This window comes from Dermacentor variabilis, chromosome 5 (assembly GCF_050947875.1).
Source record: "Dermacentor variabilis isolate Ectoservices chromosome 5, ASM5094787v1, whole genome shotgun sequence".
Lineage (NCBI taxonomy): Eukaryota > Metazoa > Arthropoda > Arachnida > Ixodida > Ixodidae > Dermacentor > Dermacentor variabilis.
The window spans coordinates 195,927,945-195,949,610 of record NC_134572.1 but is presented as its reverse complement, the minus strand read 5'-3'; the positions used below and the strand labels follow the sequence as shown (position 1 = coordinate 195,949,610).

The 21,666-nt window shown below is 46.6% G+C and overlaps 1 protein-coding gene across 1 annotated transcript in view; it reads left to right on the top strand.

Annotated features, from left to right (window-relative positions):
- Nucleotides 1-1,413: 1,413 nt before the first annotated feature.
- LOC142583745 (uncharacterized) overlaps nucleotides 1,414-21,666 on the top strand; it is a 34,918-nt gene continuing 14,665 nt past the window's right edge. The window contains exons 1-2 of the mRNA XM_075694231.1: nucleotides 1,414-1,460; nucleotides 5,106-5,613. Of these exons, the coding sequence (XP_075550346.1) occupies nucleotides 1,414-1,460; nucleotides 5,106-5,613 (555 nt within the window). The remainder of the gene's footprint in view (nucleotides 1,461-5,105; nucleotides 5,614-21,666) is intronic.

Below are 21,666 nucleotides of genomic sequence, written 5' to 3'. Positions count from 1 at the left end.
GACAAAACGGGGGCTACGTACGACCCGATGCAGATACCGCAGTTTTCCTTTGTTCTCATAATGTCATACCAACTAGCCCCTCACCGTACGCTTCTAGGTATGAAGTGCACTTGTTTTTGTCTATGTTATAATTGCTCAGACGGATATATAGCAGCTTTCATTCACTGTGGATATCTAGCAGCTTTTATGGACTATATGTCATTAAACAGGCAATTTTTCTTTTAGTGTTCACATGACTTATTAATTGCTGCTTGAATGCAAGTGGGCACAGTGTCCATTTCCACCAATTCGGAATGGTCACAGGTCTAAGGAATGATGCGCTTCTTTGACTAAGCAAAGATGTTGACTCGATTAAAATGACAGATTGATATCTATAAAATACACGTTAAACTTATTAGGCAATTCAAACGTGAAAATAAATCCGCCTGGCATGGCTAGTATGAATTCTTTGAAAATTCACGTCTTTGTTGTGGAAAGAACAACCTTACCGACTTTTTAGATGAACAAGCTAATCATGTACTCAATAATGAGAGTAGGAGGTGAGTCATATTGCGCCACTGTTGCCGTAAATTGCCGCCAGATAAAAACATATTAAAAATAGGCGCCACGGACGACCAATTACAAATTCCGTGCGTTGGAACTAAAAGTGGCATTGTATTTGCTGGCTGTCAAACGAGAATAAAATTGTAAAAGTGTGATAAAATTGTCTGTATTATTCCAATTTGATCTTGAAATCCACAGGCACTTGATGAAGCATTCAATTAGAACAAACCTATAATATGGACACGCGTACTATTTAATATCCCGATCCCGAGCCCCTTTGCCGACACCAGGCTGCTACCTGTCGTCCCCGCGCCGACCATATACACTGCCCTATCCGCGGCCGACGTCTCAGCCCATATCCGGAAAACGGAAAGCCGCAACCGAAGCAGGTGCGGTGGCTGTTCGTCGAAACGACGAAGGTCCACCGCTGCCGATGTAGGTGAACGGCGTGATCTGTGTTGTTTCTTGCACTGCGTTGTTATAAGCGAAGATTACGTACGGCAGGATGGCATTCCAAGTCTTGTGTTCGACGTCGACGTACATGACTAGCAAGTCGGCGAGGGTCTTATTCAGCCGCTCAGTAACACAATTCGTCTGAGGGTGGTAGGCAGTTGTCCTCCTGTGCCTTGTGTGACAGTACTGCAGAATGGCTTGGGTGAGCTCCGCTGTAAAGCCGTTCTTCTGTAGGTGATGAAGACTTCTGAGGCGCCATGTCGCAGCACGATGTTCTCGACGAAGAATTTCGCCGCTTTGACTGCGCTACCTTTCGTCAGAGCTTTCGTTTGAGGTAGTCCGTCGCCCCGACGATGCACTTATTTCCAGTTGTTGATGTCGAAAAGGGTCCCAACAAGTTCCTCCCGATCTGCTGAAATGGTCCGCAAGGAGGTTCCATCAGCTGTAGTAATCCAGCTGGCCTTGTCGGTGGTGTCTTGCGTCGCTGACAGTCTCGGCATGTCTCGACGTAATGGGCAACGTCGGCGATCAGGCGCGGCCAGTAATACCTTTCCTGTATCATCGATAGCGTCCGGGAGAATCCGAGGTGTCCAGCGGTCGGATCGTCATGCAGGGCGTCCAGTACTTCTGGACACCGAGCTGAGGGCAGAGCACACCATGGAACGTACCACAAGAAGGTAGTTGGCGCGGACTGGTGAGAAGTTCTTCTTCACTGGTAGGCTGTTTTGAAGCGAGAATGAAGACAATCCTCGCTTAAATGCCGTAGGGACAACGTCGGTATGCCCTTCCAAATACTCGACGAGGCCTTTTTAGCTCCGGGTCGGCTCGTTGCTGATCACTGAAGTCTTCCGCGCTTATTCCAAGGAAGGCGTCGTCATCCTCGTAATATTGCGGCGCCGGGTCAATGGGGGCGCGTGATAGGCAATCGGAATCAGAGTCTTTTCGTCCGGACTTGTACGTTACAGTGATGTATTCTTGTAGTCTGACCCTCCACCGCGCCAGTCGTCCTGAAGGATCCTTTAAATTCACTACCCAACACAATCGTGGTGGTCGCTGACGACTTTTAATGGCCTGCCATATAGATAAGGGTGACATTTTGCTGTAGCCCAAACGATGGCGAGGCATTCCTTTTCGGTTGTAGAATAATTGCCTTCAGCTTTTGACAGCGACCGGCTAGCGTAAGCTATCACCTGTTCAACTCCGTTTTTCCTCTGGACTAAAACGGCACCGAGGCCTAGGCTACTGGTGTCAGTATGGATTTCAGTATCGGCGTACTCGCCGAAGTGCAAAAGTACCGGTGGCGACTACATGCGTCGTTTGAGTTATTCAAGGGCGTCGGCCTCCGGCGTTTCCCACTTGAACTCGGCATCACATTTAGGTGTGTCAAGGGCTCAGCGACGCGTGAAAGGTCCTTGACAATGCGCCTGTAGTAGGCACACACGCAAAGGAATCTACGCACTGCCTTCTTTACGATGGGCTGCTGGAACTTTGTGATGGCGGCTGCCTTCCGTGGGTCGGGCGGACTACAGATTTGCTGATTACGTGGCCCAGGAACATAAGCTCATTGTAAGCGAAGCGGCACTTTCTCGGCTTCAGAGTGAGCCCTGATGACTTGATGGCCTCTAGTACTTTCGCAAGCCGCCTAAGGTGATCGCCGAAATTTCCGGCGAAGATGACTACGTGATCCAAGTAAACTATACAGGTCTGCACGTTCAACCCTGCTATACACCGTGTCCATGACGTGCTAGAACGTTGCAGGAGCCGAGCACAGTCCGAATGGCATGACCTTGAACTCGTAGAGGCCGTCTGGAGTGACGAAAGCGGTCTTTTCTCGATCTTTCTCATCGACTTCAATTTGCCGCTAGCTAGACTTGAGATCCATCGACGAGAAATATTTAGCGTTGCAGAGCCCATTCAATGCGTAGTCAATCAGGTGGTAGAGAAATATGCGGAATATCTGCGTTCATTACTAATATTCGAATCATCAAGAATAAGCACACTTCCTTAGCATCTGCTTTAGAGACTTGAAATGCCGGCATTGTTGTGCTTATCGAAACGTGCCTACATTCACAGATTCAAGATAACGAAATTCTTCAAACTGCACACCATTTTTCTCTCTATCGTTGTGACCGTACAATGCGTCAGGGAGGCTGCGTGCTCTCAGCCATTTCTAAAGATTTCCCATCTCAGTCTATTCATGTCAATACTGACCTCAAAGCGGTTTCGGCCATCATTGAAATAAATCGTCAGAAGATAATCATTGGCGTTTGTTACCGCCCCCTCCCCACTTATTCAACTAATTTCGTAACTGAGATGCATGGTATCAATAACAGTGTTAAATCACGTCATCATACATTACCGTTATTTTTGCTTGGCGATTTTAATCTACTGAACAGAATATGGAACACTGAACCTCCAACTTTACAGCCTTTTTCGTCATTAGCCAATGAGTTCTTAACATGTGCTCTGTCTTTTCACTTTCACAACTTGTTACGCAACCCACACGAACTGCCGAATCCATTGAGAACACACTTGACCGTGTATTAACATCGCGGCCTGACCTAGTTTCCGACATCACGTATTTACCCGGCTGGAGCGACCATTTGGCATTTCCGTTTGACATAAATATATTGCGACCAAAACCGGTAAAAATTCAGAACTTCTCGAGACTGCGCGAAAGGAACTTTTGAAGCCATCAACGCCGAATTATCTGCTTTTCTAGACGTGCTTTTAAACAACTTCGGCAGCCGTAGCATTCAGACCAACTGGAATATCTTTGCTGCAGAAATTGCTGAACTAACAAACAAATACATCCCACTGCGCACCCTGGCATGTAATCTAAACACCCCGTGGTATAACATCCGTCTCAAGCGCCTGTCTAATAAAGAAAACGTCTTCACAAGTTAGCCAAACGTTCCCCTAGCGTAAACCGATCAACCAAATACAAACTGGCGGCAGATGAGTATGTAGCCGCACTTAAACAAGCCAAGGATCACTTTCTTGGCAATACCTTGCCATCAATGCTTAAAACTGACACCAAGAAATTCTGGCGCGTCATTAACCCCAAGGCGGATGACGTGATAACCTTAATTGACAACTCTGGAAACGTTATTCCAACTAATGAATGTGCGTCCGCACATAATGATGTTTTCCTGCACAACTTTTCATCAACTACAGATATTACTCTCCCATCCACGCACGACTACGATCACCAAGCAATGTTTCCCATAAGCATTGAACCAAAAGGCGTCGTATCAATTATCTCATTTATATAACTGTTTTCCGCTCCAGGACAGAATTTAATAAACGCGAAATTTTTGAAAAGCACTAGCTGTTACTCTTCCATTTTTCTAGCATTGATATTCCAACAGTCGATAGATAAGGGTTTTTTGCCTGCTGAATGGAAGATCAGGAAGGTGATCCGCCCCCCCCCCCAACTTCATAATTCTTCACTATAATTCAAGCATCTCAGCACTAAAAGCCCAAATAAACCTACCCTCTCTAGCCTCACGCCGTAGAATAGCACGTCTTAACCTTTTTCATAATTTTTTTCATTCTTTGCCTTTTGAGAACCCGTACATAAACAGAGCACATCGCATTGCGCGCCAGTCACTCTAATACAGTATATCCCCCACAAGCCCATACCGTTACTTTTCAGCAATCATTTTTTCTGCGCACAACACGAGACTGGAATGGCCTGCATGCCGAAGTTGCCACTATTATTGACCCACTTGCATTCAAGCGACTCATGGGAAATATCCCTTTGTAATTTGTAGTATCTGTCTTTGTCACTAACTCCCCACTCCCTCAGGTAATGTGTCAACAGAGAACTTTGACGAAATAAATTGTGATGTGTGTGGTGCGCGAGATGGTGCTGGGGTCGGGACGGGCAGAAGCAGGCGATAAGGAGTGCGCGCGCCGAGGCGAACTCCGTGCTGGAAGGAGAAAACGACAACGCCGAAGAGCGTCCGGCACGTGAACGCGCGGCGCAAGAAAAGGAACTAACAGAAGAAAAGCCAACCAATTAGGAAAGACCACGGGGCGTCAGGCAGCCAATCGGAAAATGACTAATCGGCCAGAGCAGAAGAAAAAGCGTGGTGCGCTGGCAGAAGGGGGAGACGCAGGGGGGAGACGCCGGGAGAATTCCAGGAAGCGACGCCACGAGAAGGTCAACCACCGGACCAGCAGTTGAAGACGGGCCGTCGGGTTGCGGACCCGAGCCACCAGGACTTCACCCGACTGGGGCCTCCTGCCAACCTGTTCCAGTGCGTCGCCCGTCTACCCGAGCGTACCGCAAGCTGCTCAAGGCCGGCGAGCTTCTGCGCCTGTGGGCAGGACGAGACCAGTCGGGCTACGGGCCCGAGTTCTAGGCCAGCTGCCCGGCCAGAACGCCGTCTCCGTCTGTCGTGCCGCCTGCTGCCCAAGGCCGGCGTTCGAGCTTCTGTGCCAGTGGGCAGGACGAGAGCAGTCGGGCTACGGGCCCGAGCTCTACGCCCAGCTGCCCGGCCAGGACGCCGCCGCCTTCTGCTCTTGCCGCCAAGCCGCCTGTCTTACCTCTCCAAGCCAGAGCTGGCGCGCTCCGGTCGCCCGGTCAACCATCCCACACCCCGACCTTTGGTGAGACCGGCGCAACTCCTTTCGTCAACTTACCGCCGCGTCTCCCCGTCGAGACTGTTATGCGTCCCTGCGGTCGTGGCAAGCCCGGACTCGCGAACTAGTTAACTTCATAGTAGCCCCAAGTGTGTTTGTTACTGCCGTGATGCCTATTTGAGTGTTTCTTTTATGTTTTCTATTTTCTTCTATTTATTTTAAGCCTCTTTTTAGTTCCACTAAAAGTTTGTGTGTGTTTTCGAAACCAACAGCTTTGCCCTCAATTGGGTTCGCGGAGGCTCCACCTAAGAGAGCCGTCGGAACCTTTGAGTACACGAACCTTTGTCCCCAAATGGGCATCACATAAATAAATAAATAAATAAGTCGGGTGACAAGCATTCTCCGCATAAATACCGCCCTATCTCGCTCACTTCCATTCTATGTAAGATGTTAGAACATATACTTGCCTCTAATGTTGCTAGCTTTCTTGAAACTAATTATTTTCACCATCGCAACATGGCTTCCGCAAGACATATTCAGGTGAAACACAACTAGTTTTATTTGCGCATAAGCTAAGCGTCATTCTTGACCACTTTTCAACTGCCGACTGTATATTTTTAAACTTTTCGAAAGCGTTTGACAAAGTGTGCCATAACCTTCTTATCTTTAAGCTGCATCGAATTGACATCAATCCCAGACTGCTTGCATGGCTTGAGTGCTTTTTTCTGAACGTTCAGAGTTTGTCTTTGCTAATGACTCAAACTCACAACCAAGGTGCAGTGCGGCGTACCTCAGGAGTCGGTACTTGGTCCCCTCATTTTCTTAATTTACATAAGTGATCTACCTTCTTGTGTTTCCTCTAACATTCATTTCTTCGCCGACGATTGCGTAATGTTCAGGGAAATAATATGCGACACTGCTATATCTTCTCTTCAATCGGACCTTAACGCTATATCTACTTGGTGTTAATCATGGTCAATGGAATTAAATATAAAAAAAATAAAATTTATGCGCTTGTAGAGAACACCTAACCAGCTTCCTTCTTACTGCTTTAATAATCTCCCCTTATACCCTGTTTCATCCTACAAATATCTTAGTATCCATATTACTAGCAACCTCTCGTGGTCCATGCACGCTTCTTAAGTAATTAAAAACGCTAACTGCTTGCTGGGATACTTTAACGCAGTTTCACTCTAGTCTTCCCTAAAATTAATGCTATACAAGTCACAAGTCCGCTGAAGCTTAAGTACGCCGTAGCAGTTTGGGATCCCTTTGAGAAAAGCCTAATTCACTCATTAGAAATGGTACAAAATAACTTTGCTCGTTTCGTTTTTTCCAATTATAACCGAACTGCCAGCACTTCCGTAATGAAATTAAACTTTGATTTGCCATCTTTAGCCTCTCGCCATAAAGGCCTTAGACTCACGTTTCCTAAGGTATTTCATCATGCTTCCCTTCGCGATGAACTTATCTCCCCTCGTCAATACATTTCATCGAGGTTAGATCACAGCAACAAAGTTAGAATTTCATTATGCCAAACCAATGGCATGTCTCATTCATTCCTTTCGCGTACATCTGCTGAGTGGAATCGCCTGCCCGCCTCAACCGCTACTATTGTTGAGCATCAGTATTAGATAACATTTTATAAACAGGAGCATTTCATTCACGTTTCTCTACCACAAATTCTATCACAAGGATCATTGTATTACTGCACTCTATGCACCGTATTTAATTTTATTAACCAGCACTCCAAGAACACTCAGATATCATTGTACAACCGAGAGCCATCTATTTCTGTACTACTAACCATTTTTCTGCACTGTACTTTTTTTCAGTATTTGATATATTTTTCAAATTTGAACTAACTACTATCCTCTTTAATGCCCCTGGCGCTGATGGTAAACAATATAAATAAATAAATAAATAAATAAATAAATAACCAACCCTTATATATAGCTTTCATTGAATAGAAAAAAGTGTTTGATTCAGTCGAAACCTCAGCAGGCATGCAGGCATTACGGAATCAACGTGTAGACGAGCCGTATGTAAAAATACTGAAAGATGTCTATAGTGGCCCCACAGCCAACGTAGTCCGCCATAAAGAAATCAACAAAATCACAATAAAGAAGGGCGTCAGGCCGGCATATCCAAACTTTCCCATGCTATTCACAGCGTGTTTACAGGAGGTATTCAGAGACCTGGATTGGGAAGAGTTGGGGATAAGAGTTTGAAGTTTGAAGTTTATTTTCTTTCTTCATTACAGAAAGAGGAAACGAGAGCTAAAGGCCATTTGGCCTGACAGGGGCTCTTGCTCCTAAGCGCGTTCGGCTAGTATGATGATACAATGTACGAAAAAAACAAATATAACAAGAAACAAGCAAGTACGATGTAGAAAATACAAATAAACAAGATTTGGGCAATACAAACATACAACAAATTATTTGGGGATAATCTTAGTAACATGCGATTCCCTGATGATATTGCCTTGCTTAGTAACTCATGGGACCAATTGCAATGCATGGTCACTGACCTGGACAGGCAGACTAGAAGGAGGGGTTTAAATTAATCAGCCGAACTCTAAAGTAACGTTTACCAGTCTCGTAAGAGGACCGCAGTTTACGATAGATACCGAGTCACTGGAAGTGATAAGGGAATACACCTACTAAGGGCAAGTAGTCACCGCTGATCCGGATCATGAGAGTGAAATAATCAGAAGAATAAGACTGGGCTGGGGTGCATTTGGCAGGCATTCTCATATTATGAACAGCAGGTTGCCATTATCCCTCAAGAGAAAAGGGTATAACAGCTGTGTCTTACCGGTATTCGCCTACGGGGCAGAAACCTGGAGGCTTACGAAAAGGCTTCTACTTAAATTGAGGATGAGGCAACGAGCTATGGAAATTAGAATGGTGGGTATAACATTAAGGGATAAGAAGAGAGAAGATTTGCTGAGGGAACAAACGCGAGTTGATGACATCTTAGTTAAAATCATCATCATCATCAGCCTGGTTACGCCCACTGCAGGGCAAAAGCCTCTCCCATACTTCTCCAACTACCCCGGTCATGTACTAATTGCGGCCATGTTGTCCCTGCAAACTTCTCAATCTCATCCGATCACCTAACTTTCTGCCGTCCCTTGCTACGCTTCCCTTCCCTTGGAATGCAGTCCGTAACCCTCAATGACCGTCGGTTATCTTCCCTCATCACATGCCCTGCCCATGGCCAATTCTTTTGCTTGATTTCAACTAAGATGTCAGTAACTCGCGTTTGTACTCTAACCCCAATTCGCTCTCATCTTATCCTCTTAACGTTACACCCATCATTCTTCTTTCCATAGCTCGTTGCGTCGTCCTCAATTTAAGTAGAACCCTTTACGTAAGCCTCAAGGTTTCTGCCCCGTACGTGAGTACTGGTAAGACACAGCTGTTATATACTTTTCTCTTGAGGGATAATGGCAACATGCTTTTCATGATCTGAGAATGCCTGCGAAACGCACCCCAGCCCATTCTTATTCTTCTGATTATTTCAGTCTCATGATCCGCATTCGTAGTCACTACCTCTCCTAAGTAGAAATATTCCCTTACAACTTCCAGTGCCTGGTTACCTATCGTAAACTGCTGTTCTCTTCCGAGACTGTAAAACATTACTTTAATTTTCTGCAGATTTATTTTTAGACCCACCCTTCGGCTTTGCCTCTCCAGGTCAGTGAGCGTACATTGCAGTTGTTCATCTGAGTTACTAAGCAAGGCAATACCATCAGCGAATCTCAATTAACTAAGGTGTTCTCTATCAACTCTTATCCCCAATTCCTCCCCATCTAGGTCTCTGAATACCTCCTGTAAACACGCTGTGAATAGTATTGCAGAGATCGTATCTCTCCGCCTGACGCCTTTCTTTATTGGGATTTTGTTGCTTTCTTTATGGAGGACTACGGTGGCTGTAGAGCCGCTATAGATATCTTTCAGTATATTTACATACGGCTCATCTACACCCTGATTCCGCAATGCATCCATGACTGCTGAGGTTTCGACTGAATCAAACGCATTCTCGTAATTAATGAAAGCTATATATAAGGGTTGGTTATATTCCGCACATTTCTCTATCACCTCATTGATAGTGTGAATATGGTCTATTGTTGAGTAGCCTTTACGGAATCCTGCCTGGTTCTTTGGTTGACGGAAGTCTAAGGTGTTCCTGATTCTATTTGCAATTACCTTAGTAAATACTTTGTAGGCAACGGACAGTAAGCTGATCGGTCAATAATTTTTCAAGTCTTTCGCGTTCCCTTTCCTATGGATTAGGATTATATTAGCGTTTTTACAAGACTCCGCTACGCTCCAAGTCATGAGGCCTTGCGTATACAGGGTGGCCAGCTTTTCTAGAACAATCTGCCCACCATCCTTCAACAAATCTGCTGTTACCTGATCCTCCCCAGCTGCCTTCCCCCTTTGCATAGCTCCCAAGTCTTTCTTTACTTCTTCCGGCGTTATTTGTGGGATTTCAAATTCCTCTGGACTATGCTCTCTTCCATTATCTTCGTGGGTGCCACTGGTACTGTTTAAATTTCTATAGAACTCCTCAGCCACTTGAACGATCTCATCCATATTGGTAATGATATTGTCGGCTTTGTCTCTTAGCGCATACATCTGATTCTTGCCTATTCCTAGTTTCTTCTTCACTCCTTTTACGTTTCCTCCGTTCCTGAGAGCATGTTCAATTCTATCCATACTATAATTCCTTATTTCAGCTGTTTTGTGCTCGTTGATTAACTTAGAAAGTTCTGCCAGTTCTATTCTAGCGGTAGGGTTAGAGGCTTTAATAGATTGGCGTTTCTTGATCAGGTCTTCCGTCTCCTGCGATAGCTTACTGGTATCCTGTCTAACGGAGTTGCCACCGACTTCTATTGCAGACTCCTTAATGATGCCCATAAAATTGTCGTTCATTGCTTCAGCACTAAGGTCCTCTTCTTGTGTTAAAGCCGAATGCAGTATGCTTCACGCACTGGCTGATTACATGCGACGTTATCTTCAGGATACTCATAAAATTATACTCACGGGTTACTAAACCTACCCTCAATAGACTGGGCAACGCTTGACGGCGGAACTGCTGATGCGTCCTGCACAGAAGCTCTGCTGGAAATTGCCTTTAACTTTAGCCTTAAGCAGATCATACATGCACCAACACGTGTAACCACGAAAATCAGCAATATATTAGATCTCACCTTCTTGAGCAACAATATTCCCGATAACACAATCTCTTGTGAAACAGTCAATGACATTGCAGATCACAAAGCAACCATATGTTCATTAACATTACACAACCCGCCGCGAGCGCGAAACAAAGACTCGAATATACGACTGGACAAATGCCGATAACGTTAGGGTTCTTGACTTCATAGAAGAATCTTACCCAGAATTCCTTCGGTGTTTCCACGATGGAAGCATGCCAACTGATATCCTATGGGTGCTTTTCAGGGCCAATGTTGAGCAGTGTCTCAGGAAATTCATTCCTAAGAAAATAAAAACCGTACACAGAACGAGGCCATGGATATCAAGAGAGATTATACATTTAAAACGCAGAATTGCAAGGCTCAGAAAACATAGAAACAAAAGAGCTTTTTTCTTCAAGTGTACAAGAAAAATTTGCGAACTTTCTCACGCGTTGAAGATAGCAGCGAAAACGGCTAAACAGAAGTACTTGGACTAAACCTTAAATACCTTTATTAAAAAATCCCCTCATAAATTTTGGCACTATCTCATATCTAGGGTTCCGAAGGAGAGCAACTTATTGCCAACAGACGCTTTAACCAAGGCTACTCAATTTAATCACTTTTTCCACTCAGTTATCACAGTGGACCATAACACTATCCCAGACAAGGTCGCACAGGCAAGTGACATAGGTGAAGTGCCATGTGAGCTAAATATAACGGGAGCGGGAATTCTTTCTTTATTACTCAATCTTGATAGAAAAACATCCAGCGGCCCAGATAACATTCCAAATACTTTTCTCAGAAGGTAAGCTGAATGGGTTTCCAAATACTTATTGCTAATTTTTACAACATCGTTGCAAACTTCTGAGGTTCCTCAAGAATGGAAAATTGCAAGTTATTCCGATACATAAATCGGGTGATGCTACAAATCCTTCAAACTTCCGTCCTATTTCACTCACTTGTACAGCGGGGAAAAATTTTGAGCATTTAATATTGAAACACATCGTAACCTTTGCTGAAAGTCATTCTCTGATTAACCCTAACCACCATGGATACAGGAGTGGTTTGTCTACAACAACTCAATTAATAGAGACTGTTCATGACCTAGCATTAACAATCGATAAGCGAGGACAGGTAGGCATAATTTTTCTAGACCTATCGAGAGCTTTTGATCGGGTATCGCATCCAAAACTAATTCATAAGCTGCAAGGATTTCTGGGACACGGTATTCTTACAAAATGCTTAAAAGTATATATTTCAGGACGTCAACAATTCGTTCATCTCGAAGGGCAATCGTCCGACTACGTTGAAGTTTTATCCGGTGTGCCTCAGGGCACAGTTTTCGCTCCCATTCTCTTCCTTCTTTTTATCAACGACATAGCAAATGGCATGACACAACGGTACGCATGTTCGCAGATGACTGTATTATTTATAAACCAATACAGACCAAGGATGATCAGGTTGTTTTGAATGACGCACTTAAATATATAGCAAAATGGTGTCAGGACTGGCAGGCGACGCTAAATGCAGAAAAAAAATGTCTGCATGACAGTCACGAGAAAGAAAGCACCACTAACCTTTCCACACCAAATTCAGCAAACAGAACTACAAAGGATAGAATAATACAAGCATTTAGGTATCATTATTTCTTCCGATATAAAATGGAACAAACACGTGTCATACGTGGCAACAAAATCACTCTCAGCGCTTTTTTCCCTCAGATACATTTCACCCAATACCAAACTACTCGCGTACACGTCACTAATTCGCTCCGTTATAGAATACGGCGCCATATGGTGGTTTCCATACACTAAATGTGCCATAGCGAAGTTACAGGACGTACAAAGAAAAGTGGCCAGATTCATTTATAATAAATACCGTCGTCATGATTCCCCAGCTGAACTTCTACCCTTAGCCGGACTCCCAACTATTAGTGATCGTGCTAGATATATCCGACTAAAATTCCTCTTTATTCTCCAGAACAATGCCCTAAAAATAGACAAAAAGAAGTTTTGGTACACTCTAACGCTAGAATTTCAAGAACGACAAACAATAAACAATTATCTGAGTATAGGTTTCACAATGACACCTTGAGATATTCATACTTCCCACAAGCTATCAAAGAATGGCATGTTACCACAAAAAGTTGTCGATTGTACAACCCTCGATCCTTTTTTGTCTTTGCTGTCCAACCATATCTTTGTTGCTACATGATGAAATGTGGTTTTTACATTATGTTCTATTGTCACCAAGAATGTGCATTGTCTACATCGCTGTACGTGTGTATGAATAAGCTTGTTTTTAAACCAAAGGCCTCTTGTAAACGATTATCGTTGAACCCTGTGTGAATGATGTATTTTCCCTTTTATGAATTTACCCTTTCCTGCCAAAGCCTTCGTTAAGGCTAGCAGTATGTACCAAATAAATAAATAATAAATAAATACCTGTTCCGTAGCTTTATCCGGAATTCCTCTATTTTCCTTCTTACCGCTAACTCATTGATCGGCTTATGTGCCAGTTTTTTTTCGTTCCCTTCTCAAGTATAAGCTAATTCGATTCCTTACCATCCTATGGTCACTGCAGCGCACTTTGCCGAGCACGTTCACATCTTGTATGATGCCAGAGTTGGCGCAGAGTATGAGGTCTATTTCATTTCTAGTCCCGCCATTCGGGCTCCTCCACGTCCACTTTCGGCTATCCCGCTTGCGGAAAAAGGTATTCATTATCCGAATATTATTCCGTTCTGCAAACACTACTGATAACTCTCCCCTGCTATTTCGAGACCCTACGCCATATTCCACCCACTGACTTGGCTCCAGCCTGCTTCTTGCCTACCCTGGCATTGAAGTCGCCCATATATATAGCGTATTTTGCTTTGACTTTACCCATCGCCGATCCCTCGTCTTCATAGAAGCTTTCGACTTCCTCGTCATCATGGCTGGATGTAGGGGCGTACACCTGTACGACCTTCAATTGGTACCTCTCATTAAGGTTGACAACAAGACCTGCCACCCTCTCGTTAATGCTATAGAGTTCCTGTACATTATCAGCTACATTCTTATTAATCAGGAATCCGACTCCTGGTTCTCGCCTTTCCGCTAAGCTCCGGTAGCACAGGACGTGCCCGCTTTTTAGCACTGCATATGCTTCATTTGTCCTCCTAACTTCATTGAGCCTTATTATATCCCATTTACTGCCCTCTAATTCCTCCAATAGCACTGCTAGACTCGCCTCACTCGATAACGTTCTAGCGTTAAGCGTTGCCAGGTTCAGATTATAATGGCGGCCTGTCCGGATCCAGGGAATCTCAGCACCCTCTGCTGCGCTGCAGGTCTGACCGCCGCGTGGTCAGTTGCTTCGCAGCTGCTGGGGACTGAGGGCCGGGGTTTGATTGTTGTGTTCATATGGGAGGTTGTAGCCAAGTACTGCACCAAGGTGGCCAATCCTGCTCTGGTGAGGGAGTGCGTTACCGGTTTTGGTCACCGGGATCAGGCCGCACTCCAGACCTGTTTGTGCAAGTTTATCAACACGCGGATATTTTTTATATCCGGTGGAAAATTGCGCGGTGCCGGGATTCGAACCACGGTCCTCTTGCACGCGAGGCGGATGCTCTACCTCTACGCCACCGCTGGAGACCTTCAGTTGAAATCTAGAGAAACAAATGGGGGGGGGGGGGGGGGGCATGGGCAGGGCATGTAATGAGCAGGGAAGATAACAGATGGTCATTAAGGGTTACGGACTGGATTCTAAAAAAAGGGAAGAGTAGCAGGGGCAGCAGAAAGTTAGGTGGGCGGATGAGATTAAGAAGTTTGCAGGGCCAACATGGCCACAATCAGCACATGACCGGGGTAGTTGGAGAAGTATGGGAGAGGCATTTGCCCTGCAGTGGGTGTAGCCAGGCTGAAAGTGGCACATAGTGAGCACAATGGTGCTCACTATGTGCCACTTTTTAATGAACGACTTACAGGTTTAGCTAACAGCGCCATGAATGACAAGGAAATGTGCCGATTTTCGATGAACATCATGCCACCTTGTGTCACTGATTGCGTCCCATTGGGCGCGCCGTGAGCGAAGGAACAATTCTCAGCATTCAAATGCACCGGCACGCCACACTTCTTGTATAGGAGGCGTTCTCGGTAGCCCGCCACAAGAGGGCACAGCTTTTCCAGAGAGAACCACGGGAGGGGAGTCTGGTTGCCACACCACGCGTTTCTCAGCGTTCGCATGCGCCGGTGCGCCAGGCATTTCGGAGGCCAGGCGCCAGGTTCGTGGCGGCTCCGCTACCAGGCCCGGGGTGTTCTTCCCGAAGCATACAAACGAAACCGGTTGCATTACAGGCACCATAGATGCTTGTTCCGACCGTGGCAATGCGTCGCTGTCGCTATATTGATTCAACGCTAAACGCCTCCCCATCGACAGTCATCGTGAGATGAGTTCTGTGGTGTTTTTTTTTCTTTTTTTACCTCAGCGTTCAGTGCACGTTCCGTTTAAGCCTTTGTGGCTGCAATGGTCGCTTAGTGGCTATAGGGTCCTACTCTTGGGCCCAAGGTTGCGGTTTCGATTCCCGGCAGCCGCGGCGGCATTTCCACGTGGTCGGTATGATACAAATACTATGAATTATTCAGGCACGTTAAAGGCGCTCCAGCTGGCCGAATTATTACCATTCCAGTGCACTGCCTCTCGTAGCCTCTGACTTGCTCTTGATGGCAAACGGCATAATTTTTAATTCCTACGCCTGTGCAGTTTAACAAGTGACACGCAACCCTTTGGCTGGGACGGTATGATGCGCGTTCCTTTATTATAGCGCGCATATTGACACGTGTACTTGTCTTTATCGGGCGACACGTTTTGCCGCCTAAGGACGCGCCGGACAGCGTGGGACGCGCCTGCATGTATCCGAAGTTTCTGGAAAGTTATCGACGCTTCTATCCGCTGTCTGTTGTCGCCGAACGTTGTGTTATCTGATTTCATCGCTTGACACGAATGGTGTAGAACTTTGTAGAAGGCATGCGGGTCCCAACGATTAGTCTGGAACATTCGATGACTGCTTTATAAAAGCCGACGCGCTTGACCTACTGATCAGATTTTCGACGATCGCCGAGCGTGCTCGCCGCTATCGTTGTGCTATAAGTGTAGCCTGTTTTGTGGGCACAGGTTCGCCCAATAAAAGTTAGTTTTGTCGTTCACAGTATTGCTACTGTGTTATTCAACGTAACCACCACGTGACAATATACAAGTGTTGTACTTTCATTTTCGGGTACTTCGTCTTTTTAAGAGCGAGGTGTTAGCTGGGGGGGTATTCAGCTCACAATATTGAGTTTCGATAACTCCGTCACAAAAACTGCTGCGTCAAAAAACGATTTGAATGCAACAGTTCAGGAGAATTTCTGGGAAACACATTATTCTTCAAAGCACAAGATCGGCGTAATACATTTGCTCTTGCTCGGGCCTAGCATTAGATAACTTACAGGAAAACAGCTGTCATTCCTGCGCCCCCGAGCGTATAGACACCACCTCTGTGTGAGGCATGCTAAGACCGCACGTGTGTGACAACAGCGAACTGGGTGTTTGGACATTTCGGCCTTGTTAGGAGCCACTGTGCGTTCCGGTGACTGTCCCGGGGGAGCAAACAACATAGTTGGCCGAGTTGCGCCGCCCGCCGACAGTTACATAACTCAATTTTCTGCTTCTGTACGCAAATGAATTGGAGTAACGGCACGTGCCAGTGCCGTGCAGCGCTTGCAGAGCAGCACGCCATTGAAACATGGACCGTTCACATGATTGCTTTTACCGGGGTTGTCTCAGGGCCACATCCTCCTAAGTACTGCATTGTAATTACCTACACGCGCGGACGTGTTCGTGCATCTACATGGAATAGCCAGTAAGAAAAAAAGATACGCAAGTGCTCGCTGAAACGCAGCTCGTGTGTGAGCCGAGGCTGTAACCCTTGCGCACTTATCTCCATCGACCCGGTGCGAAGGCAAGCACACAAATGGGGGCCCGCAATCAGCTAGCTTGCTCTAACGAGGAAGCAAAGAGGGGCTTTTGGTTGAAGACAGCGACTAATTGTCACCGGCTCGAGAGAAATCAGGCGACAAAGCATTCATTGTTCCCTACAGGGAAAGAATTGTGCCTGACCGAAGGTCGAACAACCCTGTTTTCTACTGAAGTTGTACATGTAGCTGTTAGAACGCGTATGGCTATCTGTACCACACACTAGCTATTGTGTACACTTCTATACAATAGCTTCACCGATCTTGTTCTCACTCTCATTTCAACATTCTTCTTAATTACTACCTCTATACACTACCTTTCTCGTTCTTTCCTTCGTTCGTTTTGCTTTCGCTCGTATTCAGGTGTTCAGACCAACTATTGTAGTAGTCTCGTGTGCCGGTTCACTCTTATACCTCCTCTTCTGAAATTTTGTTATGTCTAAGCGAAACATGAACATACCTACTGGTTTTTTGCTCACCTATTACTACACACACACACACACACACAGATTATATATATACCAGAGAAAGAAGCAGTTCTGGGTCCGGGTAAATATCCACAGTGAAGTAGACGCGCGTATGAAAGAGGGTTCATCCTTGTTTCATAGGACTCGGAAGAACACGAAACTGAAACGCGTGTGTAGCATGTCTATTGCACGCAAACACTTAAGTTGCAAGTAAGCAGCAGCGGTACCGCACCACTGCACAGGGATTCTCGACAATTCTGAGACAAGCGAAAGTTGTCGAACGACTCGCGACCTGGAAATATCCCCCGGAGACCCTCCTGCATTGCACACGCCGGAGCACTGCGCAAATCCGCCATAAACCACAGTCGTTTAAACCATAAGCCACAAGCGAAACCGAACGGGTCGTTGCTAAATCGATTCGTGAACGCACGGTCTGCTGCAGCGAACGGCACAATATTTGCGGGTAGGCAACCCGTCTTGCAGGTTTTTGTGGCGCACGTCCTCCTGCTGCGGAGTCGCTTCGCCGAAGGTACGAGCATTTTGGTCCGGCACCGTAGTGTCTTGGCTACACCACCTAGATAGCACAATGCCTGATCACTCTGATCCATGACGGCATGCAACCTGAACAGTTTGCCATAGAATCTAATGATGATGCGGCCGAGTAAGTCGTGGTGATTTTGACGTCACTACTTTCGACAGGCCAGCCTTGGCAATGGAAATTTCGGGCCAGTTAGCTTCACACCAAGGATCGGAGTGAACATGCCGTGCGCTATCTAGGTGGTGTTGGTCTTGCGCAGCCTCTTTAGTAGAGACACGCTCAGCTCCAGGAATGCAAGTGCCAGAGTTCGCAGCGTGCGCCGCAAACGTGTGAAGGCGTTCCGTTTCGCGCTGATTTGTATCTCGCCGGACCAAAGCGGCATTTGCCCGTCGACGTCATTGCCTTTCTGCGCATCCTAGCGAAGCAGTTTTCTTAGTTGCTGCCATGTCAAGTGAAGCAGTAGGCGGCGTGCAAGCACTGCTGGTGCCGTAGGCGACGAGGCGTCGCAGGCTAAGCCGACGCGAAAGACAAACCATGTGTGGTAACTGCGTCGTCACCTCAGCAGAATGCCTACGCGGCCTGTACCAGGCTACGCTAGACCGCATTGGAGTCTCCGCTGCGCTGTGACTACGGAAGCGTTCACTGTCGGCGCTCCTTAGTGTCATGATACGGCGCTTTGCTTCAATGCACCAAGATGATGGCGCCATCCCTGTCAAGTGAGCACATTTTACGCGTTCGCGTCAACGTCACATCCTTTAGAGGAAGTTCATTGTGCCTCCCTGCATAAAAAAAAACACTTTCGTGTTAAAAAGTTACAGTGGCGTCTCACTTTGTGAACGCGGGTTACGCGCAAGCGTATGGGTGCTATTCTATTTTACTGTATTGCGCGTAGAATCTTTTAAAATTGTTCGATTGTGTCTAAGCGTGGCGCTTTTTCGAGCCCTTACTTTACTGTGTATGTATTACGTACGTCTTTTTTCGATATTTATAAAACGTGAAGTGTCATTTGGAAAGATGGTAACGCACTGCAAGGAAATGCAGTCTTTATTAGTTTAAGCAATTTGGTAATGTCCTATTGACATTATTTCTTTCCCCCTTCTTACTTTTCTGGAGTCTCCTGGGCACGCTAAGCTCGTGCCTTTTGCCGGACTTGTTCAGCTTGTGCCAGGCGCTTGGAGACGACTTGGAGGTCAGCCAACTCGCTCTCGGCCTGCAGCCGCTTGTGTCGCTGCTCCGTCCTACCCGCCTGGCGCGCGGTCTCGATCACGAGACGAACCGGGTACGTTCATAGCACACACAAAACCCGTAGCACTGTCAGAGAAGAAGGATCAACGGAGCGCGCATGCGCCTACCCTCCTCCTCCTCCGCGACGCTTCGCCACCTTTCTCCTTCCCCGCTTCGCTCAAAGCCACATAGACTTTCCTCTCGGTGGCATTACTTTGACGCGATTCTTCTTCTCCACCTCCAGCCACCTTCTGCCCGTGGCACTGGTTTCCCTCCTGGCGGCACACATAATCTCGCCGATTTCACAGACCCGGCATGTATGCTTGTGCGTAAAAAATATAATTAAGAATTCTTGCGGAAACTACAAACTGGTGTGGGTGTTCAATGAAGAACGTCTTGGGCATTCATCCATGTGATAGCGCCTCTGGCGTTCCATTAGCGTATCGCTGGAGCATACAGAAAAAGTGGATAATATATATCCGTATACAAGCAGATACCGTTAAAGAAGTTGAGAGTCCAAAAGAAACAAACCATACCGTTCTGCTACTGAAATCGTTCAGCTGTCCAAAAAGAAGTACTGCACAGCCGCCGCTTGCTCGTCGCGCGGGAGTGAGACTCCCGGCTCGCACAGGCAGCGTGCCAAACTACTCCAAAGCTGGTACCCGCTCCCCTCTCCCCCGACCGGTGCGCGCTGCCGCACGTATTCTGCGGCCTGGAAATTTTGTTGCGCGACGCCGATCAGCAAAGCACCTTTGTACAGCTAGTAAATAAACAGTTGTATCATTACGAAGATATCTTAAATTGGGGACGAGGAATTAGTGAACCTACAAGATCGACCGTGGAAGCTTGGGCCGCAAACCGGAGTTCTCCCAGCGATGATACTTTAGCACATGATACGATCGCTTTGAATTTCTGTTCGAGGCTCACGACCTCACCTACCCCAAGAAGTGCGCTCTTTTTCTCACATCCTTTGGTGAGTCTACGTTTTACGTCAGGCAAGCCCTACCCGCACCACAGCGACCTTCGGAGGTCGAGTTTGAAGCCATACTAAAACGCCTCAACAAATACATTAGCCGAAGTCCAATTAGCTGCCGAGTCGCTTCAGTTTCAATCAAGGAAGCCAGACACAACAAAATCGATTGCCGAATATGTTGAAGTGCTACGCAACATCGCACGCGACTGCAACTTCGGAACAAGCCCGACATGGATGTTGACAGCTTCCACGCCATCAGCAGCAGGGGCTACTGTCACTGCCCTCGACATGGCCACGTCAGCGACACCAGCTATAGCTAGTCCATGGGAGGTGCTCTACATTGCCTCTGACTATTATATACCGAGACACTTCATATGCCGAATGCGAGACAGTCGCCTGAAAGAATGCCTGCTGACTGAATGTGACATCACTTTCGATCGCATTTACACCCTCACCTTCTCAGCGAAATCAGTGGCACAACAGACTCATCTATAAGCCGGCAAGCTTAAAGGAACAATAGAAATCACCAGATTTTCAATACCACGCAAGCCAAATGTGAGCAAGAAACCGCGCTTCCAATGCACCGGAATGCATTCGCCGGGCGATTGCAAGAGAAAAGCGTCGAAGTACGCTTAATGTTCCAAAAAAGGCCACATCGCCGTAGATTGCTTCCGCAGGAAGAATGAATTCCACAGCTCAAGAACAACAAATGCACCCATCCACAGCACCTCGGTGACACGAGAATCGACAACTGATGTCCCAGCCCGACTCAGTGGGAGATCTCTTCGTCACGAACAGTGCGACTGTTCTGCTGCACAGAACAAGCTTACATAGATGCTGCCTCTGCCCGCATGGTCGGCAGAAAAACGAAGCTTTTCGGACACTGTCCATAAAGTTTCATTTCGTGTGAAATGCTCGTGTGAAGTGCAGCTGAATGACAAAACCACACAGCTGCACGTCGGACAAGTCAAAGTAGCTAGCCTTCTTAGAAAAGATTCGTTTAAGGATCTGTACATACGAATTACCGGTGCCAAAGCCTTGACCCTTCAAAGCTGAATAGAATTTTGCCACGAGACGACTACGTGTTCGACGGACAGATGGAAAGACATGTCGGTGAGTTATTCAACCTCCCCCATGCAAACTAAGGCTACGCAAAGCTTCTGGAGTGTCAGGTGCTGCAAGCTTTTCGTATGGTCATGCATAAGGAACTCCCGCCACCCATTGACGCAGAGGGAATTCTAGACCCTGTGAAATAATCAGCCGCTACACACAAAATGCCATACGAACTCATGTTTGGAAGGAGAATGACAACGCCACTTAGCCTCATGACTCCATCGGCGACCTGCCATGAGGTGGAACCCACAAATGATCACATCATGCAGCGTCATCTGGGGCAAACAGTCTAGACGCGAAACTTCCGTGCAACTCCTGCTTGAATCCGAGGAAAGACAAAGCAGCAGAGGGGAGCGCATTCTTTCCTGGCGAAAACGACGGACGGACAGCTATATAGGCGTTATTGTGATAATATTCAAAAGCGCAAATGCTTGCTAGGCGAAAATCATGGATGAAAGTGCATCCACCGTGGAGATTCCCAATCCCGGACAGCGAACATGCGTACACAATGCAGCTGCTGCCGCAGGCTTCCGAGGGGAGGGAGGCACAAGTCACGAGAGATG